This window comes from Aspergillus homomorphus (genome assembly GCF_003184865.1).
Source record: "Aspergillus homomorphus CBS 101889 unplaced genomic scaffold BO97scaffold_90, whole genome shotgun sequence".
In the NCBI taxonomy this organism is placed as follows: Eukaryota; Fungi; Ascomycota; class Eurotiomycetes; order Eurotiales; family Aspergillaceae; genus Aspergillus; species Aspergillus homomorphus.
The window spans coordinates 18,723-45,248 of NW_020291976.1; the positions used below are offsets into that span (position 1 = coordinate 18,723).

Consider the following 26,526-nt stretch of genomic DNA (forward strand, 5'->3'; position numbering starts at 1 on the left):
ACTGGAACGATTCAGCACTGCAGTGCAAAGAGATGAACGAGACTGTGGCGCGCGACTGGTTCGTTCCTTTCACCGCCCGGAGAGCTACTGTGGCTGGTTGTGGCTGGACCGCGGTAGCACGTGAGAGAGCTAGTCTTCTCTTGGTCTAGTATGTGTATACAGCTATTCACATCAACCAACCACGCAGTTTGATAGAAGGACTGTCATGTGATTCTTGGGCCCCTCTCTTTCTTGGGCTGCCAGAAAGCCTTCCTCGAGTCAGTTTGGATCCCACGACTGATGATGGATGTTCTTTGACATTTCTAATTTGGTCCGAAAAAGCTCCCCAGGCCGACTGCCATGTGGAGGAACCCCGCCAGCGAGAGACTGCATGAGCAACCCCTGTTTCACTAGTTCAGTACCAGCGGGTCCCTCGCTCTCTTTGTTGCGCGCGCAGCAAATGGTGGGAAAAGAGTCCGGAAAAAAAAGAGACAGGGAAAAAATTCAGGGAAAAAAAAAAAAAGAAAAGAAAAGAAAAGAAAAAGAAAAGAGAAAAGAGCGAGAGGGAGAAAGAGAGAGAGAGGGAGAGAGAGGGAGGAGCTAGTCAAGGGAAGATGCATAAGTAGAGAGCTACTGCTGCTCCTCGCTCGCTATTTCCTATTGATTTATTGATGTGATTGCCGTGATTGTGACTGCCTGCCTGTCATCTTTTCCCTCCATCGCCGCCCGAACCAACCAACAACTTAGTAGTAGTTGTAACTTACTACTGTACTTCTGCCCTCCTTCCTCTTCTTCCTCCTCCCCCTAACACTAATCTCTCTTCTTTCTTCAACACCCACCCCCCTTCTACCTCACTCAATCCTCTTCGTCTTTCCGCTCTTAACTACTATTTCAACACTTCCGTCTTTCGTAACCAACTACGATCATTCAGATAATCAACCTGAGCGTGCCCATTCACCGATTTTCCCCCCCTCCCCCCTCCTCTTTTGTCCCCCCACCTGTTCTTCCGGCCTCAGACGCTCGGCGCTTGTCCGGATCGCAGCGTCGTCCGAGTCACTGTCGGACTCGGAACCACATTCAATCGAAGTAGCAGTTTGACCAGAAGAGTTTCACTCTACCGTGGCGTCTATCATCATCCAACCCTCCTAAATACGGCGGTCTCGTCACCCCGCCTTCGTCACACCGTCTCTGTTATCAGCCGCCATGGCCGATCAATTCAAAGCGCGCACTTTGAAGCGCAAAAATGTCAAGGGACTTGCCCTGAATGCCGCCCCTAAGCCTGCCTCAAATCCTTCCGATGGTGATTCTCAAGCTTCTGGCGCCGTCGGCGCGACCGAAACCACGCGCACTGACACCCTTGAAATTGGATTGGAGTTTCGACTTGACCTGCGAAGTGAGGATCTCATCACCTTGAAGGAGCTAGGCGCGGGCAATGGTGGTACGGTTTCCAAGGTCATGCACGCCTCGACCAAGGTCGTCATGGCCCGGAAGGTAAGCTCCGCAATGTCGATTGTAGCTAAGACCATGCAATACTGATGGATGCCATAGATCATCCGTGTCGATGCCAAGGAGAATGTGAGAAAACAGATTCTACGTGAACTTCAAGTGGGCCATGACTGCAATTCCCCCCATATCGTGACTTTTTATGGAGCGTTCCAGAACGAAGCCCGGGATATTGTGCTATGCATGGAATATATGGACTGCGGGTAGGTAGTCCGGCCGCTTTTCTTCCTTCACTGGCAGTATTGACTGACCAATACCACAACAGCTCACTAGATCGAATTTCGAAAGATTTTGGCCCTGTTCGGGTCGATGTGCTGGGCAAGATCACCGAGTCTGTGTTAGCGGGGCTCGTGTATCTTTACGAAGTCCACCGGATCATGCATCGAGATATCAAGCCGTCCAATATCACCGTCAACTCACGAGGGAACATCAAGCTGTGCGATTTCGGTGTTGCGACCGAGATCGTTAACTCTATTGCCGATACCTTCGTAGGCACGTCGACCTACATGGCTCCGGAGCGAATTCAGGGAGGTGCTTACACAGTCCGCTCCGATGTCTGGAGTGTGGGACTGACGGTGATGGAACTGGCCGTCGGGCGCTTCCCGTTTGATACCTCGGACGCAACGGCTGGTGATCGCGCCAGCGCTGGCCCAATGGGTATTCTCGATCTGTTGCAACAGATTGTGCACGAGCCTGCTCCGAAACTGCCCAAGAGCGATGCTTTCCCACCTATCCTCCACGAGTTCGTCGCGAAGTGTCTCCTAAAGAATTCCGACGAGCGACCAACGCCGCGGGAGCTCTACGTATGTTATTTCCGCAGGATTATTTAAACAGCGCATAAGACTGACCGGTATTATAGGACAAAGATGCATTCTTACAGGCCGCCAAGCGGACACCAGTGGATCTCCAAGAATGGGCCATCAGTATGATGGAGCGACACAATCGGAAATCGTACCTCGCCCCTCCGGCGCCTAAGTCACTCAAGGATGACATTCAGTTTTCTTCTTCGCATCAGTCCAGCCCTGCTGTCAAACCTCCCGTCACCAAACCCCCCGTCACCAAACCCTCCCGCACCCCGCAATACGCCTCTCCATCGTCCTCCTCCGGCGATATCCCTGCCATGGGTCACGACATGCCTGCGCACTATGCCCACAACTATGTTCCCGCCAATCCCTCACCCAGACCTCGCCGGACGACTCGCTCTCCGCCAATTTCCTTGGAGCATCTGTCACTGGAGAACCGAGACGAGGAATATCGCTCTGGCCGACGGCCCTCCCGTACTCCTGTGGGTGGCCCTTCCCCGGGTCTGGAGCCTCCCATGCACCCCATGAGCTCTCGTTCCGCGAGCTCTCACAACACCAAGTCGAGAATGCCGCTACAGTCCGCAGCCGCCCTCCCTGTCCGCTCGCCGCACCAAGGTCCGTCGGCAGGCTCTAGCGGCAGCAGTTCCTGGCAGCGGTCAATGCGCGGCGACCACATGAGCGGTGCCGTCTAAAAGTACGAATATGGCCTCTGCAGGGAACACCCCGCTCCGTCTTGATCATGACTCTTCATTCCTCATTCAACTTCTTCTTCCCCTCTTGCATCATTCTCGGCGTATTCCAATCATCGGTCATGATATCATCTTCCATCTCGTTTCATCTTACGTCTACTTACCTACATACAGAGCTATACATACGTGTACCCTTCTTGCCCACATCCCACTATTTTTCTCATCCCCATCTGTCCAAGCCTGTTTTCTGTCCACTCTCCAAAGCGTGCAATTCGAATTCAGCCTGCTATCAATCTTGAAACAGTGACAATGATGCCGGCGTTGCAGCAATTCTGCGTTCGCGTTAATTGATTGCCTTTGGTTGTGAATCGCGAGGCTGGGACTCTCGGATTTTCTTGTTACATATTGGTGCCTTTTTCAAACTTTACTTCTTGTCCATTTCTGCCACAATCAGGGTCCATATACTTTTGTTGGATATGCGAAGCGAAGACTTCACGAATGCGAAAACGAAGATGATCGTGCGGGAAAAGGCACATATCCATGCCTGTCGGAGCTCGTACTACACTGCAGCCGCAGCTGCAGCTGCACTGCGCGCAAACCACCCTGCTCCTTGGGAGGCTTAGTCGGGCTGGTCTGTCCTATTCCCCCGGCGCACTACGAAGGACGAATCAGAATCGTTGTAATCATTGGATAAATGCCTCCCGAGCCAGACTCGAAGTAAGAGTGAACGGTCCCACTATAGGCCATTACAGAGTGAGACGAGTAGACAGACATTGCAAGCAAACGAGCCGAGAAACGAAACAGAAGGACCGAACGAGAGTAAACACCGATACCCGAAATATGCAGCAGGTCACAATCCCGTGACCCCTAAGAGCGGACTAAGCAAGGAAAGGCATTATTTCACTACACCTTGAAGCTACCCACAAACCTCCCACCACTCAAACCCAGCCTATTTGCTCACAGGTTGCGAGCCTGGAGCAGGACTGGGGCCAGGAGGTGCGGGAGCGAGGCTGGGTCTAGGGGCCAGCTCAACCATCGGCGCCTTGCCTCCGCGGGTATTCATCGAACCTCCGCGACCCAGGGCACTACCTCCGCGACCCGGGGTGGAAGCAGAGCCTCCAGCCTTGTTGACCCGGGATCGGCGAGTGGTACTGCCGCCTCGCGATCCGGGACCACGTAGAGGGAGACCAGTCGCCTGAGAAATAGGAACCGAGCCGGCTGCGGCGAGGGGCACTTGATGATGTGTAGAGACAGGGCCCCGACCGCGACCACCGCGACCACGGCCCCGACCTCTTTTGATCGTACCGTCCGCCCTAGACAACAAATGAGCATTAGCAACGACCCGCTAGCTGCGGTCCATAGAACTCACCTTTCCACTTGCACCTTCTCGCCCTCAGGCACCAAAGGGCCACTATAGACGAAGAATCCATCCTTACTCGCGGCGGCCTGTTCCTGCCAGGCCAACTCACTGTCGTCCACGAAGGGGTCGTCCCGATCATACTCCTCCATCTTCTTCTTGCGTCGTTTCTTCTTGCCCTCCATGAGCTCGGGTCCGTTAGATCGCATTGATGCGCCAATAGCACCTTCTCCATCCATCTCACTATCGCGGTCGGCATCAAGCGTCAGATCCTCATCGGCGCTTTCTCCAGCTGAAAGGCCGCGTCCGGTCTTGTCGTTGCGCTCGAGGGCAGCCCCGGCAGCAGCTACTCGCGCCAGACGTTCTTTTTGGGCCGCTAACCGTGGATGCAGCGCCGCGAAGCCGTACTGCTCTTCTGCTAGGCGAGCAAAGTTGACAATTCTATTACCACTCCCTTGGAGAGGAATGTGGAGAATGATATTAGGGGTTCGACGCTGCGAGGCTTCGCTAGTGGAGGTGCCACCGTCTACGCCGAAAAGCGCATTGGAGATCAGGCCCGAGCCTTGAGGCAAAGGGGGTGCTGATTCCTTGGCCGCTTTCACCGGTTTAGGGGACGTAGCATTAGACGCGGGTGTTCCTCCGGGACTGGCTTTGACTTCCTTCTTCGCTGCCTTTGGGGCAGCAGTTGCCGACTCCGTATCAAGATCCATTGGTGTAGGCTCCGGAGAGGGCGGTGGCCTTGTATTTGGTATGGGTGCGGACGGTAAGGATGTTGTGGCCGCTGCTGCCGCCGGCGGCGCCGGCGGCGGCGGCGGTATCGATGACGATGTTACTGGCGCCGAAACTGATGATGGCAGAATCGCAGATGAAGATGACGCTACCGACTGCGATGGCTCAGATGCCGGTGCTGGAGGAGGAGGCGCCGCATAAGGAGATCGATGTGCGTACGGAGAAGTTGGTTGGGACTGTAATTGAATTGGCACTTGAGGCGGAGTGGGTGCGGGTTTAGGAGCCGCTGCTGGGGAGGGCAGATAACTGGGCGGACCTAGAGTGGGAGAGGCATAGGTGCGACTGGGGTAGATCGACGGGGCAGCCGTTGATGGCGGATCAATAATGCTGGCGATGGCGGGTGATGCGCTGGCGCGGAATGGTGGACGGGGCGAAATCGGATGTGTAGGAGGACTAAAAACTGGCGGGGCGGATGAAGAAGTGTCGAAAGCCGACCGAATCGGATCAAAGTTCTGGCCGCTGGTCCGCTGCGTGGGCTGAGAAGCGGCAGGAGGAGGAGGTTGATGATGATGATGAGGAGGAGGAGGAGGAGGAGGATGGTGAGGATGGTGATTATGATGGGATGGTGCCGCGGAGGACATCATAGGCGAATAATGCGAGGGCGCGGGCGGGGGAGTAGGATGAGACGAAAGTAGTCGGGGCGAGGGCGCGTGCAAGGAACGCGTCGGCTGCATAAGCGGCGGATGCTGGGAAGGAATACTGGGCCGTGGAGGACTAGCCCCCGGAGTGCTGGGCGTGGGAGTGGGAGCTGAGGCAGCAGTCACGGCAGTATTCATCAAAGGAATGGTTGAGATGGGGGGTGTATGGATGGCGTGCAAGGGGACGTGCGCTGGTGCTGTGGCTGCTGCTGCTGCCAGTGCATACGGCAGCGAAGACCCAGTTGTTCCAGGCACAGAGACCGACGCGGGAGCCGGACTTTGGTCTGGAGTGGCTGGCTCCAACTTGGGCTTCTTGCGGGCTTGTGAAGACGATGCAGCTAGATGAGCACTCGCAGTCGAGAGAGACTTATCTCGCTGGCGGCGACTGCCCCGTTTGGGCTCCTTCTCGCGATTCTCGTTATTCATGTTCGGGTCGTGATCCTCCTCCTTCCGATTTGAATCATTGTCTTTCGCTCTGATCGATCGGACCGTGTCTCTGCGGTCGGCTTCGTGGTCGTCGTCCTTCTTGCGACGCGACCGTCGAGGGCGACTCTCGCGAGGGGTAACGTCGTGGGCGGTGCGGGACTCGTGTTCGTCCTGGGCCGGTAGATTGGACGACTCGGGGGACATGATGAACAGGAATAGACAAGTTGAGGGTGGGAGAAGGAAGGAGAGGAAGAAAAGAGGCTTAGAGCAGGAAGTGGTGGTGCATTGAGAAGGTGGTCGGAAACTTGCAGGATATCTATCGGGTTCAGTTGACGCGTGGAGTGTCCCTGAATGTGCAAGCTACAAGTGTCAAGACGCAGAAAGACAGTTCCTGGAGATGTGGAACAAGACAGGAGGGATGAGAGTGAGGATGGAAGGGCGGAGTCAAGGCACTCCTGCCCAAAAGACAGTGGAATGAACACCAAAGGAGAAAGCAGGAAGGAAGAAAAAGAAAGGGGAAAGAGATTGGGGGAAGTTGAGAAAGAGGCGAGGAGGAAGTATAGCGTATGGCGTAGGGCCAGACCAGACCAGACGGGAAGATGAAGAGGAGATGAAGAAGGCAAGAGAAGAAGAGGAGGAGGAGGAGGAGGAGGAGGAGGAGGAGGAGGGAGCGGAACTAATGACCCCCAATGCAAAGAAAGTAACACCACTAGTACTGACAGCAAACAGGAAACTGTAGCTTGCTGGCGTTGCGTTTGGACTGGTCTAATTTTCCTCCCAGATCCTTGTTATTACTTTGTAGGAGATAAGGTCTGAGGTCTATACGAAGATAATCATCTGTAGTGGTTGAAGTGATAGTGGGTTATGAATGAAAGTCTATGAAACTGATTGTGAAGGTGGCCGTGAAGTGAATCAGTCTACCCGATAGTTGTTGGTATACACTCATTGATTGTTACAGTCTGTGAATGAATCAATCAGAAAGAAAGAGATCCCCATCCGATATCAGATTAGGTCACATGACTCTTCGAGCTTGTCCCAATCAGGCAGTCCAATCAGGTGAGCCACTAGGCCCGACTGGGACTAGCTATCCCCGGTTTAGCTTTTGAGCCTCATGCTGACTCACTTTGACTATTCCTCTTCGGGAGCGTTCTTCATTCCTTCCCGCTCAAGCCTTTTTTCCGAATGGCTTCATCATCGTCTTCATCCGGCAAGTCTCCAAACCTGACTCATCATGGCTTTTCGTGGCGATCGCTTTATCCTCAATCTGGACTCGGACGAAGAGGAGCTGCCTCCCGCCTCGTCAGAGAATGCTCCCACCCTGGCTATCCCCGGTATGATCGGGGAAATTCGTGAACGGTCCCCCGCCGCAAACCCCGCCCCGCCTACGCTCAAGCCCACCACCACCGGATTTCCCGCTCACCGTCGGCGCAACAACCCCTCTGCCTTCAAGCAGCGCCGAGCTCCGGGCACATCATCTGTTACGGCTCCATCGGGAACGGCCTCAAACTCAGCCACCGAGAACGCCGAGAACGACGAGAAGCAGGCCATTGCAGAGCAGAACGACCGACAGTTGGCCTCCATGTCGCAGGCGCAAATCCAACAGGAGCGTGAAGAACTACTTGAATCTCTGGATCCATCTCTACTCGAACGATTCCTCCGTCGAGCCCGCATCGATGACACCGAGTCTGCCTCTCCATCCGCGCAGCCACCACAACAACCACCACCACCACCATCCGAGAATCAAGCCACAGAGCGGACCGAGAACTTAGAACGCAACTCTGGCACCAAACCAGAACCAAAACACGCTCAACCCTCCTCCCAGGATGAACACCCATCCTCCTCATCCAAGACAACCCCTCAGCCATCAACAAACCCCTCGATCGACGACCTCCCACCTCCACAACTTCCCGACGACCTCCATCCCGCTGCCGCCGCCTCCCTTCCCCTCTCCGGAAGCGTACACTTCCCCACGGCCCCTTCCGCATCCACCATGCCAAATCTCGATCCCTCGTCCCCGAATTTCCTCACCGACCTCCAAACACACTACTTCCCCAATATTGCCCACGATCCTTCCAGTCTTAGCTGGCTGCAGCCACCTTCGGCCTCCGACGAAGACCCCGACTCAACCTCTCCCTACCACCCCGCCAGCACGGCTGAGGCCATCCACCCTGCAAACCTCCGCTTCTCCTTGCTGGGCACCATTCTCTCGCCCTCGACCTCCTTATCTCTTCCCACAAGTCTAGGGCTACATCATCACGGCAAAGACCCCCACGCGGCGGGGTACACGATCCCCGAGCTCGCGATCCTGAGTCGCTCGACGTTCGCCGCACAGAGGTGTATTGCATGGCAGGTCTTGGGACGGATATTGTTTCGACTGGGGAAGGGACAATTTGGGGAGAGGGGCACTCCGCTTGTTGAGGGACTGTGGGGGACGATCGAGAAAGAGGGCGTGGTCGCAGGGATGTTGGCGGAAGCGGATGATTCGGGGGATACTGATCGGGCTAGGAACCGCGGACAGCAGAAAGAGCAGTCGGGAGAAGCCGAACAGAAGGAGGAGTCAGTAGAGGAGGGTGCAGAGTCCTCATCTGCGAAAGACGGGGACAGACGGCGACATCATGCCAGCGCTACGGCGTGGGCTGTCGAGGGAGTCTGGCTATGGCAGATGGGCGGAGGAGGGGATCGCGGCATACTCAAAGCCGGCGCTGTTCGGTCTCAGTAACATCGCGATCTTCTGTAAGTTCGAGTTTGCAAGGATATGGAGTCATGGACCGTACATAATCCACTGTTCTTTAATCAAGTTTTATAATATCGATGAATTGTAACTAGCTACAGTAAGAGCCACTCAAGCATCGAAGAACCATGAGTGATGATGAGATACACTTCTTTCCGCATTCCATCTATGATAATACAACCTTCCTTGAATTAGTATGATACAACATAGCGCGGAATTGAACATCTTAGCAAGTCATCAATCATATACCATGCGGCATTGCCGTAGCAATAGGAAAACGAAGTAACCCTCCCCTTCCATATCATATACAATGAATGTCCCTCACTCGTAGTCTCCGATCTGCACTCCCCAGATCTTCCATCTTGTCTCTTCGATGTAATCCCTGCGCAACCACAAGCCATCGCACGAGCCGCTCTGACCCTCCTCGTCCAGACCGTCATCAGCCTTCGAATCCAGCCAGCTGAACAACAACCGTAATTGCCAGAGACGGTCTCGGACCTCATCCGCGTCGACGCCCCGACCTTTCGCAGTCTGAATGGCGTTGTGCACCGTCCGCTCCAGGACTAGTTGGATGTCTACGGCGGAAGGACGTAGCCAGGGCACAGACGACGGTTCCGCCGTAGGGATTCCGGACCGACGACGCCAGGTAGAGGGGAAAGAGGGAGGCAGAACGAGGGCCTTCTCGCGGATATCCAGGTCTTGCAGGGAACTCAGAGCAAAGATCCATTCCCAGAGATTGTGAGCTGGTGCACTGGGGGTGCGTGGCCCACTCAAAGTGGCGACTTGGGCCGGAGCCAACAAGCCCTTGCCCGGTTGCGAGGCGACTGAGGATGACGGAAGGACGTCTTGCGCGTCGCTGAGGCCGGAGAGCGTCGACATGAAGACAGTCGGCGCGCCTGTGGAGCTGTACCTAGCCTTGCGACGGAGATAGATCGATTGATCGCCCTGGCGAAGCTTGTCACGCAGATCAGGATGAGCGGCAAAGTCTAAGACCAATGGCCAGTAGTCCGCGTGACGCATTTCCACACGAGTCAGCCCGCTAAGGTCGGGAAGGAGGCAGGGCGCTGTGACGGTGCGACGGAACCCTTGGGCATTGGTCCATGTGATGGGGAGGGAGATTGGACGGCGAGAGTCGAGATCACGCGGCACCAGGCAGCGCGGTTCAGCGGCCAGCACCCACAGATGGCGGAATGCCTGCAAATGACATTTGTTGTCGAGGACAGTGGTGGGAAAGATAGGGTAGAGAGAGCATAGCAGGGATGCAATGGCCAAATCTGATGTGCCCAGGGTGTAACTGCCGCCGCCCAGGAACAACAGCCCCAACGCCATGTGTGATGCCATATGGCTGCCGTAAGGCGTGTCCGGATCCACGCGTCCATGTAGTGACCGCAGCCGGCGAAAGAGGGCCAGATCCCCCGTGCCGGCCATGACAGCGGCGGCTGATAGGGCTACGACGTCCTGACAGTGTCGCACAGAGTTACGCGTCAGCTTGGCGTCGTAATTGATCGCGGGTAGACGGCAGATGCGAATGAATTGGTCAAGGTAGGCAAGGAGAAGATCGCGTGCTGCCGGCTGAGCAGAGCCCGCATAGCGCAGACCGAGTGTGAAGCATAATCCCGCGACGATATTGAAGAATGGCATGTCGTCGCTCCTCAGCTGGCGCACGCCTTTCAAACGATATCGGCGGCGATATACGGGGGGTAAACTCTGCACAAGCCACTCGTCGGCGGGCCGGATGCGATCCCACATGATCAAGTGACGTGCGAGGGTGCGCAGGAGGAAGATATCGGGCCGGACGTAGTCGAATCGCACCGTCGTATCCGGAATGTCAATCTTCTGCGCGAGAATCTCATCGTTGGTCTTCATGAAGATAATCGCCAGCGCGATTGTCGCACCGGCTGTAGCTCGATCTAGGATATGCGCGAGGTCCACATTCTTAGTGCCTACAGCCACCGCCAGCAGTCGTTCCACGATATGCATGTCGCGCATACCACGAAGGTCTTTCCCTTTGCCCAGGTTGATGAAGCCTAAAGCCAACCCGGCTGCAAGACGGTACCCTTCGTCCCGCAGGTCATCATGCGAAGAGCTACTTTCCTCCTGCTCGACATGCTCGATTTCAGACAACATGACCTCGCTCATGCGTCGATGTTGTGAACCGCAATACAGCAGACCAATACCCATGATTCCCGCCGTCTGGGTCAGTGGCGATAGGTTAAGCTCAGCTGCACCCATTGGCAGCATCCGTGTAACGTGGACGGAAAGAAGCCGAGTAATGAGGGTATCCATCGTCCCCAGATAAGATGCCGAGAGACCAAGCAGCAGACCAATCGATGTCATCGTATGTTTGGGTGTTAGATATTTGAAGGCCACCCACTTAGCCAACGACTTGAGATGACCATTGAGACCTAGAGCCAGCAGGAAACCGGCGTGTCGGTTTGTGAGCTCCTGTGGTTTGTTGAAAAGGATCCACGAAGTATCGATGCCCTTGGAATGCTTCGAGATAGCCAAGCCAGTCGACACCCCGTTGTGGAAGAAAGCCCAGCACACCTTCTCTTCACTAAATGAGGCTCGGTCTGCGCTAATCGTCACGTTCGATGGCTTCATGACACACTGTAAGGAGAAGGAAGGAATAGGGAGTTTCTCAGTCAAGAGGGGCAAGCGACCACTAAAGGCCAACATAGCCCGTCCGGTTGGGATAGAGAGTGTACGCAGGGTCACTAGTTGCACTACCTCTTTCTGCGCCTCCAACAAATCCGAATCGGTCCACTCTGGCTCGGGTATGCATTCGGCCACTGGAGCCTTGGACTGGTTCAGCAACCGTGTCGCTTCAATGAACCGCTTGTCTTCTCTGAAAATCAACCTGGTAACGGAGAGTCGATCTGCCTCTGCAGATACCTCAAAAGAATTGGTCGCATCGACGTCCAGGGCAGAGATCCCGATGTGGTGAACATCACGCACTGCGTCATGCGACATTGCAGGCTGCAACGGTGCGGGCGCGGGCGGTAATCCGGGGTTGTTTCCACCCAGAGATATGCCGAGGTCTTCGCGATCAATGAGCTGGAGAAGCGTCGAGCCCCATGATGTCGAAGCATGTATTTGTGACTGTAAAATTGTCTCATATAAGGGAGCGCTCACACCTTCAGGGAAGGTTTCGATGATATTCTTTGTGAGCCCCCAACGATGAAGAAGCTGGATTCGATCAAGGGATGTTGAGCAGGTGTGTACCTCTGATAAGAAGCCATCCAGTGCTAAAGTCCGCGGGGTGAGTGCGTAGCATTCCTGCCATAATCGACCTTTCTTTGGGGATCTGTTGGGACTGACGACAAGATTTAACAGCGTGAAGAAAGACCCCGAGGATCCACGCCATGCCATTTCAAGATGCGAAAAAATCGAAGGAGGAGTGAATGGTTCGTCAGGTACATCTAGCTTGGTCATACGCGTTTCTTCGAATTCCCAGCGATCCATACTGGCCATTTCCGTCCCGAAATAAGTGTCGTCAGCCCATGTCCAAGACGTCCATCCAAGCCAGCCGCCGATCTGGGCGAGAACAGGAGCAAGAAGACCCAGAGGTTTACGTGACTGTTCACTGTCGCAAATGGACAGCTTCTGCTCCTCTCGAAGGAGGTGCAGCGCTACCAAGATCGTACATAGTGCGGTACTGCGCAGGCTTTGACTGAATGACAGCGCTGTAGGCAAGTAACCCTCCGAGCCCACCGCGGATACACCTTGCGGACTCTGCAAAAACTCTCTAGCCAGAGTGATACACCGAGTGAGATAGGTGTTCCGACGGTATGTGGACCGGCTGGAAGAGGATTGTATGCCTTGGCTAAGTTCGCAATCTTGTGCATCTTGCTCTACGACCCAGCCCCAGGAGCTGGTGGTCATCCATGATGCCACCACACCAGCAGAGCCAGATTCCTGATCGAGCATTGCCTCCCAACTCTCCGAGTCGACATGTGTCCCGCTGCTTGATCGCAATAGTCCCTTCTTTCGTCGCGTGGGCTTAGTATGTGTCCTCGTCGTTTTGCTCTCAATGAACGGTATAGCCATTGAAAATAAGACCACAACCATAGCTGTCCACTCCAGGTCATCCTCGTCGGTGTCTCGCCCCTGGAGCCATTTCATGACTTCCCACCATGTTGTCAGGATTCCATCGCCTGCCTTTTCGGAATCCGGTAAAGCGAACCGACACACCTTGAAAACATTCTTCACCATATCATTTCTTGGCTCCATCTTGATTTGAAGCTTATGCCGACGATTGGCTGAGTCTATAACATCGAACTTGCCTCGGACAGCTGCATGGTCGAGCCCGACGACCGAAATTGACGAATCTGTCATCAGGCGTTTGACGCCACTTTCTCGCCGCCGGCTTCCGGGAACATTTGAGTATATGCCGTATGCTTCATTCAACATGAGTCTCCGCGGAATCTCGACCGCATGCGGCGTACTCCACAGGGTCTGAAGGTGTAATACACGCTGGCCATCATCTCCTATCTTTAGGGTCATGAGTCTCGAAATGTCGCCATCGACCACCTTGCAAGCATCACAGACATCTGAGAAATGCTGTATACCTGAAGCCTGGATAAGTAGCGACCGCTCGGTGGACGCGCCACCCTTCTTCTTCTTGCCAAACATACCTCCGTCCTTCTTCGGGATGGCAACACGATCAGCTCGGAGGTTGACAACGGTCATAGACCTTGCCTCTTGGTCCACCAGGCAGAGGGCCAGGGCTGCCGAGTATCCATCCTGCGAGTTTCCAGACTCCGACGGAGAGAGCGTGATAATTTTCAGTCTCCGTGAGGAGGACTTGGTTTTCACTGGTGTATGAAAGGAGCCCGAAAATTTGGATGAGAAGCTCTCAACCTTGGTTAGCAAGACCTCTTCTGGAAGCCCCGACGCCGAATCTTTCAAGTCCATGTTTTCGAACCCCTCGAAGAGACTTTCGTTATTGAGTTCTTCCAGCAACCTATCCACCGGTGCGTCGATGAAGCTGCTCGTAGTACTGTAGACGGAACCGTTGCCCGGTGGCAGTGAGCCTCTCGGATTGAACCCAAAGCTCCCCCGAGTGCTACCAGCACCAAGAGACTGCCGCATGTTCCCGTGAGGCATCGACCCCGATTGGCTTCCTGTCGCTAAATCCGAGAATGTAATGCGGTCTTGGCTGGAGGCCAGGTCCGCTCGTGCCAGTAAAGAACTCACACGTCGGGAAGTCTTGAGCGGCACACCGATGTCCCCAAAGTCCTGACCCAGTTTCGACGCTAGATCGTCCTCATCCGGCCTCCCTTCCACGGAGTACTGCGACAGGGACAGGCCCGATGTGTTCCACGCGTCGCCCCTGGGACCGAAGCTCTCCCTGGCACCTGACGGGCGGGCAGCAGGCGTGGTTGACCCTGTGGTCATTCCGAAGTGAGAACTCCGCCGCTTTGATCGAGTGCCACCTGTGTCCCGTCTCTTGTCCTTTTTCTTCTTCTTGGATGCTGGAGCGAATTCGTCTTCTCTGTAGCGTGCTGTCCAGACTGTGTAGAGTCCCGTGTTCATATTGGCAGTCACCACGAGGATGAGAGGCCCATTGGCCAGGTTTCGACTCGACCCAGATAGTTCATCCCTTGGAGACACGTACACGATCTCATCCGCAGAGTCAAGGACATCCAATCCAGACGGTCGGGCATTGACACTCGTTTGGAGCCAGCGAGACGATTGCTTTGTGACGACTAGGCCCATTTCCGAGTGGGGATCGATCAGCGAGAAGACACGAGGAAGATCTGCTTGTTTGCTACTCCGGGGCTTCAGGCCTGTGCTCTGGGCCGGTGATATTGTTAAGGATGGGCGGCCCTTCCTGCCGGACGGAACTTCTAGCGTCTGTGACGCTCGGAAATCAGGCAGTGTTGATACGAAGGAATTCGGGGGCGCCGTCGGGACCGGACTGGTATCTTCTTCTTCAAGCACTTTGCGCTGGAACAGCAAGCCCCTGGGCGTGGCAAAGACCGAATCTACCTCAAACGGAAGAGGAACAACATGGCTGTTGCCAGTCAAGAAGAAGATATGAGCCTGCGACTTGAGAACCACCACTAGCGCCCGAGAAACATTTGCTGGCTGAGGTCCGTTCGGCCCTGGCCCTGTATTATCCCTCTGGTCGATCTTCCGTTTTGCTGTGGCCTTTTTCGGCTGTAGTTGACCTCCATCAACTTGGGGTTCGTTGGATTCGTGAAGGCGACCAAGAACATGGCTTATCTGCGACGAGTCGCCATTGATCGCCTTCGAAAGACTCGCTTCAGACCGTTTAATCTTCCCTACTGAGAATTTGGCCAGCAGAGCATGTCGAATATCCTCTTTCTCGACATCTAAGCGGAAGACTCTCTTCACGACCCCCGCTCGCGACCAAACTGCGCAACTCTTCGTCCATACGATCTCCTCTTCGACCAGATCGCTGGAATCTTCATCGACACTAGTCGTCCATTTGTATAGATTCTGAGAGGGGTCAGGGGGTAGTAGACCTTCTGCGACTAGGAAGGCGACAGCCGCAGGTTCGTGGAGACCGAGGGACCGCACAGCAGCCATTATCGGCGCAAATGGTTGTCGTTGGGTGTAGCGGGTGAATGGCTGGCACAGGGAGCCAGAGACAGGGTCATGTCCATTGTCGACCCCAGCGTATGTCGACAAGAGAAGAAATTGAACTCACGCCCAAGCCGGGGGAGGGAGGAGAATTTGTGGAGGAGGTTATAAGAAAAGACGGTGGATTTAATAGATAGTGGGTAGACTTAAATTAAGAGCAGGAGACTGACTACAAAAGAGGCGGAGGGAACGCGCTGGACGCGGGCAAACGGCGAGCGGGACCGAAAGTTGATCTCCGCCCCGACAAAAACAACCCGCCCGCCCATTCATTCAATTCATCTACAATCATTATCCGCATTCCTCCTTCTGTCTTCCCTCATTACTCACTACGGTGATCTATCGATCTATCTATCTATCTACCTGGAATGGTTGTTGTTGATCTTCTGGACTAGACATCCAGCAGATTTGCGCGATCCAGCTCTTCCAACAAGCTTCAAGCTCTGCCCACACCGACTTCACCTTCCCATCAAGCACCGCACAACGCCGCAGAGATCTGTTTAGACCATGCCATCTTTTCCGTCCAGGCCTCTGGTCAGACCCAGAGATGACAGTAGCTTGCAGTTGAGGTAAGCTCGTTTCACTGCTGGCATACAATGTGCCTATCGTATTGACCATGGTTGCTCCTCCCTCTAGCTATCAATTTCCTCATCGTGTCCACACAGCAGCCGGTTACCCCCTACTTGCGCCCAATGGCTCCTCAATCATTGTTTACGGCTACGAGACAGGCCTGAAGGTGGTCTGGCGAGGAGGGAAGCCTTTTGCAGCGGAGAAAGCATCTATTGCCACGGCCGGGAAGCCTCAGAAGGCCGCTCCACCCCCCAGCGACGATGCTGTCATGATCATCGATTCCGACGACGAGAGTATTGCGGAGGTCCAGTCGTCGGTCTCTAAGGAGGAACCCAAATATGATTTCGAAGAGGAAGAACCTGAAGTGGACCCCGCCCATCCTTATGAAAGAATACTGCGCCAGGTCGACATTCCTCTTGGAAGCCGGGTTCTTCACCTGGCTGCACCACGCATTCTACCCGAAACGGCGCGCTCGTCACTAGATCCGTTTCCCCCCACCTTGAACGAGGTCATTGTCATTGCTGCCGTGTGTGCAGATTACTCTACCCGCGTGATAACCCTGCCCTTAAGCCCTCCTCACCCTGCCCAAACCAAGATCGGGATTCAAACAATCTCCATTAGCGGCGGAGTGTCCCATCAAGAGCTTCCTCGTGGTCTCAGCCTCACATTCACGTATCAAGAAACCGAGAAGACGGAACAAAGTTTGTCGCGCAGCCCACAATACGCTCCTGGGCGATGGGACCTTCTCGTTGCAACCCATTCCGCAGAGTCGGCCGGTCTGCTCTTGATTCACCGGATTCCGATCGCAGCAGGGCATCAGCTCTGCGACGATGAAATTGAGACCACACGACGATATCTTCCGGCTCCAGCCACAAATATTTCATTCAATCCGTCAGGCTACCCTACGCCACGCCACTCTACATTGCTTGTCGCTTTCCACAGTGGATGTGTCAAAGTGTACTCGTGTTTCGCTACCAAGCCTTTCAAGGCTTCTCATAGATCCTCCGGCGTGCAGAGTGATTCTGAGATTTCCCAAACGGAAGGAAAGTGGCTCATCAGTCTTTATCCTGGGTTCGAGCAAAACGTTTCGGGACCCGCGAAGCGCAAGACTGTGGTCAGCGCGGAATGGGTACTCGGAGGCCGAGCCATCATGGTCCTGATGTCGGACGGGGAATGGGGGGTTTGGGACATTGAAGGCACCGGCCCGGGGAGTATCAAGGGTCCGCTTCAGCGTCAAGCTAGTGTACAGGGCGTAACGGGCGGCTCTCTGACAACCTTCTCCGTCAGCGGGCGGCTGCTGAGCCCTCTGCCCAGCGGTCATTCTGAGACCGGTGGACCTTCTTTCGAATATCGACCCAGGTTCGCTCCTCTGACACCATCAACCAAACGCTTGCGGGAAGATACGTTGTTGAAGGGCGGCTCGACTGGCACTGCCAGCTCCTCGCTGTGCGGTGGCATCTCGGTGTATCAGACAAACGCGTGGAATGACCCTATGCCGGACGAGTCTATCTTGTTGCGACACGGCAATCAGACCGCCGTCATTTCTAGTTTGTTGTCTCTGTGGCGCAACGCCATCAAGGCTAGCGGCACGTTCGACTCCTCCAACCGCTGCCGCGTGTCCACCCTTCAAGACATCACCCTGATGGGTGAGCGCCTGAAGGGGATTGGCCATCTCCCCGTGTCCCTCAGCCGCACACGCGGGTCTGAACAGCAGCCATTTGACTTTATCCTCACCGCCGAACATCGGGTTCTGATCCTCGCGCCTAGACTGGTTGAACCGGAGCCCGTTCCAACCGGGTCGAAGGCAGCCGTTGGGGCCACCAGCAGCGAAATCGACCAGCAGCGTCTGCATCGAGGTGAACTGGATGTGGGCGGGATGGACCGACTTCTGAGTGATATGGCGAATGCCAAACGGTCGATCGGCATGGGAAGCCCCATCAAGCGAATCCGCAACTTTACTTGAGCTGCAACAAGCAGGCTCTTCCAGCGCCAGCTCTCGGTGTGGCCGTGTACCATACGATCTCTATTTATGATTCGAAGCAATCAACATACGTCCACTAAGCACCCGACAATTGATTGTCTGCGACGCACTCAGCCATCTACTACACCCAGGATCCGACCCTGAACAGCACACCCACATCACCTCATCCCGTGCAAATCGTCAAGCAGATAGGATGACCAAGATACCCAATACTGACACGTTTACATCTCCCGGGACTTTCCCATACCCTCTTTCCCTCCTTTCCAATTTTCCTCCGTAGGAGCACCCCACCCTCCTCTCAATTCCGCACTGCAAGGTGGAGCGCAAGGCGAGTTCAATACCTTGAAATCCCATTTTCCTCACGGAGAGGGGATAAGCTCTGTATCTGTCGCGGTACATTAACAACCCATCTAACATCTCATCCATTCTTCACTGATCGGAAGAGATTGCCCCCCTCCTACCCAGGTCGCTCCTCGGACCGGACTTTCCTCAAAGAAAGCCCACCCCAGGCCAACGACCGTTCCCTTCAATCCCCTTGACCAGAAAGAGCGGCCGCCTCCGCTCCCATGTCCCTTTCGTTTCTATGGTCGAGATTGATCTTTGTCTCCGGTTCCGTCGTCTACCTGTCCGGCGCACCTCTCGTGGGGAGTGCAGGATGCGTACGCCGATGGGATTGGAATAGGTCAGAAGTGGGGTTCATCCTGCTGGACTTGACCTGTACAGACAAGATTCCACATCGATGTCAATCGTGGAGAGAAGGGGAGGTGGCTGGACTTGGATGGGATGGGGTGGGATTCGGTGTGGGGGAGGGCGATGGGGACAATCGTCTCGTAAAAGCAGTCAGTCAGTATTCTGTACTGTAGGTTAACTGGATCTAGGTTATAACTTAAATGTTTGTCTATTATTAAATAACTAGGTTACGGACTGCATTGATGTTCATCCTGGCGGGGCTAGGAAGTATGTCCATAATATATATTCTATCGAAAACACCTGAAATAATCAAGAACACATAACAAATTGCAACAACTAAACAGGTTATGTGCACTTGAAAGGATATTCTGTGTATGCAGGTAACACAGTCGATTTAACTACTTACAGGCCATCTACGCCACAAAGTCAGCTATCATTGGATATGAGAGGTTAGGAAAAGAAACCGATCAATAGTCTAGAATGGATAGTATATTTTTCTCTTGCCAACCACATGATCTATATATGGAATACACATATAGATTCTCTAGATATGCAATATGCTTGATATCGTCACTCGATTCCAACGATGCAAGCAGCACCAAAGCGATGCCACAGATCAAATCAGATCAGCGAAGATGATTTCCACATGATGTACTGTACCAAGAATAAACAGGCACAGGGAGTCTATATGTACAGGCAAAAGGCACACGGGGAACTGTTCCCAGCTCAACCACTGTAGCCCAACGACTCCAGTTCCTTGCGCACGGCCTCCTCGGTCTGGATCTTCTTCATCTGCGTATCCTCCAGCTTCTCTCCACCGGCAAGGCGCATTTTCAGCTCGTCGATCGCCCGGATCTTCTTCAGAAGTCCACGGATCTTCTTATCCTGCGCAGTAGGAGCTCCGTTGGCATCATCCGCCTCCGCAGCATTGTCGTTGGCCTTGGCTTGAGCATTCGCCTTGGCGGACGCTCCGTTGGCCTGGTGATTGTTTTTGCGCTCGTTGTTCTGGCCCTTGGACCGGTTGCGCTCATGAGCCTTGTCGCCACGGCGGTCGGGGCTGCGGGTGGATTGGCCGGCCGCCTGCTCACCCTCACCCTGTTCGTCCTTCAGCTTCTTGGCCTCACGCTTCTTCTTGTTGCGGGCAGCAGTCTTGGACAGCTTCTCCGGCTGCTCGACGCCCGGGGGGAGGGCCACGCCTCCTCCAGGAGCGGCTCCCGGAGGCAGGAATTCCTCAGCCGGCTCAGCACCGGGCACCTCACGTCTGCGAGTGCGACCGAAGCCGTTCACCGCACCACCAGTGGGCGCGCCATCCCGGATGTACGCGGCACCGCCCTGGTCTTCACGCTTGAAAGCCAGAGGAGTGAGCTGGCCACGGGCGCCGGGGGGACGGTACGCACCCGCGGGCTTGACAGGAGCCTTCTTGGTGCTGAGGTAAGCCACGGCGGACGGGTGAGGGGTCGGCAGAGGATTGAACGGATCGCCCAGCGGGTGCTGCTCCAGGGACTGGGGGCGCCAGAACACGTCGTAAAGCTCGGTCATGTCCTCATTGTACATCAACGCGCCGCTCACGTGCCAGATACGGAGTCCGTTGTCGACGCGCAGACGGGGGCTAGTCGTAGCGGTCAGAATGAACTGGCCGTCGGGGGACCAATTGCAGACACTGGAGTTGGACGCCTCTACAGTCGCGATCTTGTGGTAGTTCTTATCCATGTCGTACAGATCCATCTGACCGGCAAGATTACCAAAACCAGCCACGAGGACGAAGCGACCGTGAGGAGAGAACTGGATCGTGTTGCGAGGGCCAAGCGGGAAGCTGTGCTTGGGGACACCGCGGAAATTGAAGATGGTGGTCTTGGCTGGCATGTATCCGTAGACCACACCGAACTCCTTCGAGTTGGGGTTCCAAGTCACGTCGTGAATAGGGCCTTCCTTGTCTATTGTAGCAATGTCAGCACACCGTTTCCCTCACACCGATTCCACATGCACCGTGGTTTTACATACCCAGGTCCACACGAGAGTCGAAGCCACCTCCGGCACTAAGCAAGTAGAGAGTGGTCTCGCCGTAGTAGCTCTTGCCCGAGCGATCGACGTCAGTCTGAGCTAGCACAATCAAGGTCGTACCCTGGTCGTTCCACTTCAGCTGCACCTTGTCACCCTTGAAGAAAGTCTTCTGCGAGACAGGTGCTCCAAACTGAGGCACCATGAACACCTTGACGGCGGCAGGTTGTCCCTACAAGCAAATTCAGTAAGCACTCGTGGCGGTTGGAAGGTGGTTCCGCATACCTTGCGCTCCGGGATGAAGACGGCAATGGAAGTGTTCTTGCCGGGCGAAATGGCGAAATCAGCCACTCCCTCCACTCGCAGCTTGGTCCAGACCTGGGAGAGGTTCTCGCTCTGGTAGAACTGGACTTCGTTGGTCACGACGCGCGCGCAGTGACGCTCATCGGAGGTGTACTGAAGATTCCAGCCCGTCTGAGACTTCTGGACGAAGCTGCCCACGACTACGTTCTCATCTCCGCTGGACACGACCTGCCAGACCTTCAGGTTCTTGGTAGCATCGCCATTGGCATCCTTGGTCGGACGCTGCCACGTGATCAGATAGGTTCCAAGCGGCGAGAATCCCAGCTCGAACACATTCTCCGCAGCAATAGTGGAAACGACATGTCCAACGGATGGATCAATGATTGTCACCCTAAGATATGGTCAATCCAACTGCCATTTGTCTATTCTGTAGGAAGGGCTGCCATACTTCTCGGGGGAGGCCCAGGCGAAATAGCGACCGCAAGGAGAATAAGCGCTGCAACGAAGGTTTCCCTCAGGCCTGTAACAATAGGTCATAATCAGTACATGGTGTCCAGAGAGAACAATGCCATTTATCCTGGGGGCGATAGCACATACTTCTCGAATCCAGACAAAGGCGCATAGACTGGGGCCGCATCCAGGACGCCCACACCCTTAACCGTACGGTCTGCATTTTGGTTAGCGTCCCGTGCAAAATTCTTGAGCAACGAATCATCAAGACCGGGCTGGGGGGGGATCGGGCTTGAGCAGGGGAGGACCTACAAGCCAACTGTGTAGGGGCTGCCATTTTCAACGATGTATGATATCGGGACGACACACGGAATCGCAAAGTCACGAAGCTAGCGGAAGACGCGCACGGGAAGTCGCAGTGACAGTCCAAGAACTCTTGCAAAATCCTCTAAAATCCAAGGTGTAGACGAAACAAATCCCCGCTACTCAACTGTGTAACAGGCGGGCCGACGACGGAAGAGGTTGGGAGGAACAAGTCAATAAGATCGCCGAAGATCGAATGCGAAAATGAGTTTGCTCCTGACGGAGTGGCCAAAGGAAGAAGGTGGGAAAAGTGAACAAAGCCACGGCGAGGACGATTGGATTGAGGCAGTGAAGACCACAGGCACGCGCGCACGTACACACAAAGACTGTGCGGATTGACGGGCGGAGCTTGGCAGGTGGGAAGACGAGAGATCTTGCGCTTTGAGAAGGGGGAAGTCCCAGAGTATTCCTTGTGCTTGACAAGTCAATGCCAGCTGATGACGATGGACAGGGAAGACTGAATTGGAACTTTTTGTTGGGAAGAGACGTAGAAGCGAGAAGGTAGAGTGGGATTGAGGAGGAGGAGAGGAAGCGTGGGGAAAGAGGGAGAGGGAGGGAGGGAGAAGGAGGAAGAAAGTTGGTGGTGGTGATGGTGGAGAGCGAGAGAGAGAGGGAGAGAGAGAGGGAAGAAGAAAGAGGCGAAGAGAGAGAGAGAAAGAATTGCGGGAGCCGCCGAGCAAAGCGTCTTTCGATTGGGCGCTCTTCCGCCCGCCCACTTTCGCCCCAGCCCCTAGGAAAAAGTTCCAGACCGTTTTTAGGAAGTATTTTGATGGTTATTTCGTTCGTTTTTAAGATATGGTCAAATTTCTCATTCTTTCAATGCAATGACAGTCTCAAATGGCAAATGGCAAATGGCAAAACCGCAAAACCGCAATTTCAATTGTTGTCAATCGCAACTCGCAGTGCTCGTCCAGCCTTAAGGTAATCCTACTACATACCCCTACCTACCTAGTTCTCCTCAGGTAGACAGACTGGTCTTCAAAACAATTCGCGCCCCCCCCCCCCATACAATTACAAACCAACCCCCCTTTGCAAATAATCCCAATCGCTGATAACAGATGTTACTACAAAATCATGGCCAGCCCTTCCATCCATGAACGCCAAATATCCTTAAATCCGGTCTTCGATCGCATGTCTCTTTCCAACCAAACTACTTAGATCTCCGCCTGCGGGTTGCCACCTTGTGCCGGGGTGGCCAACCGAGGGGTCCTCACCGTGGTATCTACCACATTCGCATCGTAGGTCATCCCATCCATCATGCGGGCATCCTGCGTAGGCTCAGGGGTGATCGAGCCGGTTGGCGACATCGTGGATAGCAGCATGGCCGTGTCTCCGCCCGAGTGTTGAGACCCCCCGGGATTCACCCGCGCCAGACCAGGGCTGCCGAACGATCCTGGTCGGCCTCCAGACGAGGTCCGATTCAGCATGGGGTTGGAAACTGGCCCACTGACGGTACTGGCGCCCTCCCCAAATGCGACCAAACTGGCATCACCTTCATCGCTGAAGTTACCTACACTCGAGGTGCCGTCTTCCGGGTACTCACTCATCTTATCCGCATCGAAGGCATCGCTGCCGCTGGCCCAGGTCGTGCGGGCGCCCACGCTGCCCGTAGCACTGGCACTACCCACCGTACTGCGCTCTTTGATCGCCGACCCGCTCTCAAAGAAACCGGGGTGATGGGTCGGGGGCAGGGGGCCACTGGGCTGAGAGGTACCACCCGCCCGGGCCGTGGCTACTCGTTCTAAACCGGCCAGACGTGAGATGCGATCGGCCCGTTCCGCTTCCAGGGTGCTGGTGGACGTGGTCGATGCGGACGGAGAATGGTGGGCATGACGTCCGTACGGGTGCGGCTGGCCTTGATGGCCGTCCTTAATGGCGGTGGTGGAGAGGGCTGAAAGCGAAGTGGTGCCGGAGTTCGGAGTTCCTCTGTAAAAGGACATCGGAGGTTTGGGTCAGTATAGAACCAGGAGAAGGAAAGCTCAACGAGGAGTCAAAAAAGGAAGAAACAGCTCTGGTGGTGGGCAATCTTACGGTCCCATCTCGGATGGAGTCACCGGATCCGATGGCGGAGGAGGCAGGTTGATCAAAGTTGGGGTCGGCCGATTCATCATGGTTCGACGATGAAGTTTGAACCGTGAGAATGATGAGTTGAAGGGAAATGTAGCTGTCAATCACTTGGGAAAGGCAGGGAGAGAGCTTAAGTAGTCCCAATGAGAATTGGTAGCAAGCCGATAAGAATTATGCGGGGCACCGCAGAAGGGAAAGAAGATAGCGAAGAATGAACCGAATGGCGCATTCCAAGCCGCTTATTTAAGGTGTAGTCCGCGAATTCAATCTCTCCCTCCGTCTCCTGGAAGGTTTCACAGTTGCGGGAGCTGGCAAATGTTCGGTACGCGTGGAGAGAAAGATAGATATGAATAGAATAGAATAATAGTTTGATGTGAAAGTGAGGCTGCGGGTGGGCCAGAGAAGAAGGGGATACGATAATAATGATGAGGATGCGGAAGAGAAGTCGCCTCCTTATGTATTCTTTGAGGACTATCTGCGCGAGCTTGCCTCGATCCACCCGCCGATAGATAGTCTATTAGGTATGGGATGTTTGGAGATGAGAAGTTTATGGTCCACCATCGACAGAATATTTCGTGGTGAGAATCCAATCCAATTGCATAAATGCGACTCAAAGCGTCGGTCTTTCCTTTCGCCTCAGGCTGCGACGAGCCTTGCCTGTTTCAGACTCCAGCCATGATGTCACCTGCCTGCATGCGCCAATCAGCGCTGCACCAGAGGGGGTGGTGGATCCCGCCATCAATGAGTGCCTCAGGCTCACCTCCGACCAGAGCTCCGCTCCCATTACGGGAAATGTCATGAAGCTGCAGTGCCAGCCAATGGAGGTGGTAGGTCACATAGGTATTGCGTAAATGTCCTCAGATCGAGTTAGTATTGATTATCTATTGACTGGCCAGCAGACGAAGCCACTGCAGCCTCAAGGTATAGCCTCCTCCCACCATCAAGGGGTAACCCCAGAGCATGGCTGCGCTCAATATGACAGGTGCTTTGGACTCCCCTTCAAGATGTCTTCATGCGAAAGCGTCTAAAATTGGTCTTTGACCCCTTTTTCTCTTTCCTCCCTCAGTCGTTCCTCCGTCAACTCCCACCACCAAGCGTGCGAGAGATCTCGGCTGGCCCGCGGCACCAGACTTTTCCGGATCTCTTCGGGCTCGTCCCACGGCTTGGGACTGAGGATGTAATGCACATTCTTCACGCGGTCATCCCGCCAGATCGCATCGTGCACTCCCTCCCATCGTAGCGTCTTCAACGCATTGTACACATACGGAAGCGCCACCCAGCGACCATGAAATACGTCCGAGAGGAGAGACTGGTCGGCGAATTCGTAATTCGAGGTGACAGAGGAAGACAACTGCTCAAGGATCTTATCATAGATGGCCTGGGACGGACTGACCACCTGTAGGCCGCCGTTCGGCATCCCCAGGCCGGTCGTGGGTAGTGCCCCTTCGGTCTGGGCGGCTTCCGGGGATGAATGTTGGGAAGTGAAGGCGCAGTTGGACGGCACCCTTGGCCCATTAGCTCAATCTCTGATAGTACGGAAAGACCACATACCAGTCCTGCGGGTAGTGAGGTTTCTGAAGCGGATTGCAGACACAGGCGTGGCTGGCAGCGAAGACGCGTGACCCCGTGCCGGCCATAGCCGGAGGATCCAATTCGAGATCCATCAGCTCGTCCATGTTCTGGCGGACCAGCATGTCACTGTCGAGTTGGACCACCCGCTCATACTCGACAAGCGAGAAGGGGGTGAGCTTGCTCCAGCAGTCGTAGAAGCGCACATCATTGGCATATTCCTTGGGGACGGAGGGCAGCAGATAGGGAACCTGTTGCTTCAAGATGCCGCGGGCATCGAGTGCGGCATGACCCTCCTCGGGGAACGAGTCTGTGTAGAGCACAACCAGTGGATACTTGGAGCCCACCTTACGGAGTGAATACTCCAGCGTCAGTAGACCGGGAAGATATGTGGTATTTGTAATAAGTGTGGTCCACACTGAGAGAGAGGTTAGCGATACTTCCAGTGTGATAGGATTAGAAATACAGTCATGGTGGGTGAGAGATGCAAGCACCTTTAGTGGCATCGGTTATGCGGGGAAGACCATTGTTGGCAGTCATGGTTGAGAGACGGCGGACTGACGGGGACAGAGTTTGGAGCGAGCTCGAACAAAAGAATGCAAGAGGGAAAAGAAACAAGGATAGCGAGGGTAGAAGAACGAGGGGAAGAGAAAAAAAAAATACCAAAAGGCAATAATAGAATACCGAAAAAAAGAAAAAAGAAGAGAGGCAACCGGAAGGTGTAAGAATTGGGGGGATTGAGTGAATCGGGAATTGAGGAATTGGATGGATCAAATCAAATCAAATCAAATCAATCAATCAATCAATCAATCAATCAATCGTCTGTCCGTCAATCGGTCGACTTCACCGCGGCCGGCCTAACCCGGCTTGGTGTTAGCAAGTGGATTTGTTGATTTTGGACCCAATCTGGCTGATCTGAACCGGAGTAGACATCCTGGTACCTTACTAGGTAGACATTTTGGTAGACATATTGGTAGACATCCTGGGAGATATATGCTCGTATTTGATCAA

The 26,526-nt window shown here is 54.6% G+C and overlaps 8 protein-coding genes across 8 annotated transcripts; 3 read left to right on the plus strand and 5 right to left on the minus strand.

Annotated features, from left to right (window-relative positions):
* Window positions 1-883: 883 nt before the first annotated feature.
* Window positions 884-3,246, plus strand: ste7 (MAP kinase kinase Ste7). The gene is made up of 4 exons (XM_025691107.1): window positions 884-1,470; window positions 1,528-1,685; window positions 1,748-2,285; window positions 2,342-3,246. Exons 1-4 carry the CDS (start codon window positions 1,183-1,185, stop codon window positions 2,975-2,977), a joined length of 1,620 nt encoding a protein of 539 aa, XP_025545915.1. The 5' UTR covers window positions 884-1,182; the 3' UTR covers window positions 2,978-3,246.
* A 382-nt stretch (window positions 3,247-3,628) lies between these two features.
* BO97DRAFT_379779 (uncharacterized protein) lies at window positions 3,629-6,794 on the minus strand. The gene is made up of 2 exons (XM_025693176.1): window positions 4,344-6,794; window positions 3,629-4,287 (listed from the first exon to the last, which is right to left on the minus strand). Exons 1-2 carry the CDS (start codon window positions 6,386-6,388, stop codon window positions 3,924-3,926), a joined length of 2,409 nt encoding a protein of 802 aa, XP_025545916.1. The 5' UTR covers window positions 6,389-6,794; the 3' UTR covers window positions 3,629-3,923.
* A 605-nt stretch (window positions 6,795-7,399) lies between these two features.
* On the plus strand, window positions 7,400-8,903 carry BO97DRAFT_447327 (uncharacterized protein; the record flags this gene model as incomplete). The annotated part of the gene is made up of 1 exon (XM_025698764.1): window positions 7,400-8,903. The coding sequence occupies exon 1, from the start codon at window positions 7,416-7,418 to the stop codon at window positions 8,901-8,903; it is 1,488 nt and encodes a 495-aa protein (XP_025545917.1). The 5' UTR covers window positions 7,400-7,415.
* Window positions 8,904-9,070: 167 nt separating this feature from the next.
* On the minus strand, window positions 9,071-15,473 carry BO97DRAFT_379784 (anaphase promoting complex subunit 1; the record flags this gene model as incomplete). Its single annotated transcript, XM_025693177.1, has 1 exon — window positions 9,071-15,473. One exon carries the CDS (start codon window positions 15,471-15,473, stop codon window positions 9,237-9,239), a length of 6,237 nt encoding a protein of 2,078 aa, XP_025545918.1. The 3' UTR covers window positions 9,071-9,236.
* A 328-nt stretch (window positions 15,474-15,801) lies between these two features.
* On the plus strand, window positions 15,802-18,057 carry BO97DRAFT_447329 (uncharacterized protein; the record flags this gene model as incomplete). Its single annotated transcript, XM_025698765.1, has 2 exons — window positions 15,802-16,093; window positions 16,161-18,057. Exons 1-2 carry the CDS (start codon window positions 16,032-16,034, stop codon window positions 18,055-18,057), a joined length of 1,959 nt encoding a protein of 652 aa, XP_025545919.1. The 5' UTR covers window positions 15,802-16,031.
* A 1,434-nt stretch (window positions 18,058-19,491) lies between these two features.
* Window positions 19,492-21,992, minus strand: BO97DRAFT_466197 (translation initiation factor 2A; the record flags this gene model as incomplete). The annotated part of the gene is made up of 6 exons (XM_025699580.1): window positions 21,829-21,992; window positions 21,664-21,733; window positions 21,515-21,586; window positions 21,049-21,457; window positions 20,767-20,995; window positions 19,492-20,699 (listed from the first exon to the last, which is right to left on the minus strand). Exons 1-6 carry the CDS (start codon window positions 21,851-21,853, stop codon window positions 19,492-19,494), a joined length of 2,013 nt encoding a protein of 670 aa, XP_025545920.1. The 5' UTR covers window positions 21,854-21,992.
* Window positions 21,993-22,918: 926 nt separating this feature from the next.
* Window positions 22,919-24,210, minus strand: BO97DRAFT_285473 (uncharacterized protein). The gene is made up of 2 exons (XM_025691110.1): window positions 23,911-24,210; window positions 22,919-23,857 (listed from the first exon to the last, which is right to left on the minus strand). The coding sequence occupies exon 2, from the start codon at window positions 23,817-23,819 to the stop codon at window positions 23,034-23,036; it is 786 nt and encodes a 261-aa protein (XP_025545921.1). The 5' UTR covers window positions 23,820-23,857; window positions 23,911-24,210; the 3' UTR covers window positions 22,919-23,033.
* A 648-nt stretch (window positions 24,211-24,858) lies between these two features.
* BO97DRAFT_285451 (glycosyltransferase family 8 protein) lies at window positions 24,859-26,199 on the minus strand. The gene is made up of 3 exons (XM_025691109.1): window positions 26,010-26,199; window positions 25,498-25,933; window positions 24,859-25,451 (listed from the first exon to the last, which is right to left on the minus strand). Exons 1-3 carry the CDS (start codon window positions 26,053-26,055, stop codon window positions 24,971-24,973), a joined length of 963 nt encoding a protein of 320 aa, XP_025545922.1. The 5' UTR covers window positions 26,056-26,199; the 3' UTR covers window positions 24,859-24,970.
* Between the last annotated feature and the right edge of the window lie 327 nt (window positions 26,200-26,526).